Source organism: Protobothrops mucrosquamatus, unplaced genomic scaffold (assembly GCF_001527695.2).
Source record: "Protobothrops mucrosquamatus isolate PMUCROS unplaced genomic scaffold, P.Mucros_1.0 scaffold4399, whole genome shotgun sequence".
NCBI classification, from domain to species: Eukaryota; Metazoa; Chordata; class Lepidosauria; order Squamata; family Viperidae; genus Protobothrops; species Protobothrops mucrosquamatus.
Window position 1 is genome coordinate 4,780 of NW_015390312.1, and position 1,515 is coordinate 6,294.

General features: G+C 52.6%; 1 protein-coding gene across 1 annotated transcript in view; it reads right to left on the reverse strand.

Moving 5' to 3' along the window:
- LOC107298965 (short transient receptor potential channel 2-like) overlaps positions 1-1,515 on the reverse strand; it is a gene marked incomplete at its 3' end in the record, with an annotated part of 25,057 nt that overhangs the window by 4,772 nt on the left and 18,770 nt on the right. The window contains exon 6 of the mRNA XM_015828323.1: positions 876-1,085. Coding sequence (XP_015683809.1) covers positions 876-1,085 — 210 coding nt within the window. The remainder of the gene's footprint in view (positions 1-875; positions 1,086-1,515) is intronic.

Sequence of the window (1,515 nt, forward strand, 5' to 3'; positions counted from 1 at the left end):
GCCGAGGCGTAGCTGGCAAGCGGCAGAGACGGAGCAGGCCGACCACCAGCTGGCCCAGCCCAAGGGAGGTAAGGCACCCACCGGAAAAGGGGGAAAAAATGGCGGACAAAAAAAATGGCGGACAGCCTTGCTTGGCGACCCCCGTGAAATGGTCGATCGACCCCAAATGGGGTCCCGACCCACAGGTTGAGAACCACTGGCTTAGTGACTGTTATGACAGACCTCCCCAAAGCTAGAAGTGACCCAGATTTGAACTTCTGAACGGTCACTGTCCCGGCCCAGCAGTCACACGTTCAACCCCTGGCCCACGTTTACATCTGTTTCCGGCACCCTGCGGTCACATGACCGCGATTCGCAATGGGTTTTTTTTTGTGTCAGAAACCAGCATTTCCATCTGATTTCCAGCAAAAAAACCGCTCATCGCGGACAAGGGATTTGCGTAACGGCCGCAGCATTCATTTAACGTCCCTGGCGTTCGCTTTACGACTGCCACATTTGCCACACAAAAAAAATAAATTAAAATCAGGCACAGTCACAAGGGGACCCGCTTAATGACCGGGGCCCTCTTTCTCTCTCTCCCCTTTCATCCTTTTTACTTTAATGAATAACCTTGAAATCTAAACTTTCAAACAATGGGGAGCAGGGCAATAAAACTGAAATAAAAATATTCTAAGAAGTAATTCCCCCCCCCTACACACACACTGAGTTTTGCAATCTGAACAGGCTCCATAGTTAGCTTTCCCAGCATTTGACAAATCTCCTTGTTCTTCCTTTTTTAAAAAAAAAGTGCATTATAATATAAAATAGAAATAAAAACGAAGGCTCCGTCCCTGCTTGTAGATCTGCCCCCGCCTGCCCTTCGGCGGCAGCCTCACCCGTTTCTGGTTGTAGTTGACGGCCAGTCTGAGCCTGGCCAGGTTGGGGATGCCCTCCTCAAAGGCCTGGTCGTCCATCTCTTCATCGTCGTCCACGGCGTCGTCCCCCAACTCGTTCAGGATGGCCGTCACCTCGCTCTGGTTGCGGCACATGCCCATCAGCTCAAAGGCAAACTCCTGGCACAAGTTCTCCAGCGCCAGGTAATCTGGCTGGATCAGAAGAGAGGGAGGAGGGGCCTGAGCCATCCCTCCAGAGACCCCCACCGCCCCCCAAGCCCCACCGCTCTGCTGCCTTACGTCATCGCAACCCTCCTCCCTTCCAGCACTGATGGTGTTGCCTAGCTGGGTAATGAAATGTCTGCAAGAAAACCACCCAGCTCAAAGAGCACCAAGGACCCCACAGTCCTTCCTTCCTTCCTTCCTTCCTTCCTTCCTTCCTTCCTTCCTTCCTTCCTTCCTTCCTTCCTTCCTTCCTTCCTTAATTTCTTCCTTCCTTCCTCCTCCTCCTCCTCCTCCTCCCTTTTGGCACTAATGATGTTCCCTAGTTGGGTCATGAAATGTCTGCAAGAGAACCACCCAGCTCAGAGAGCACTAAGGACCCCACAGTCTCCTCCTCCTCCTCCTCCTCCTCCTCCTCCTC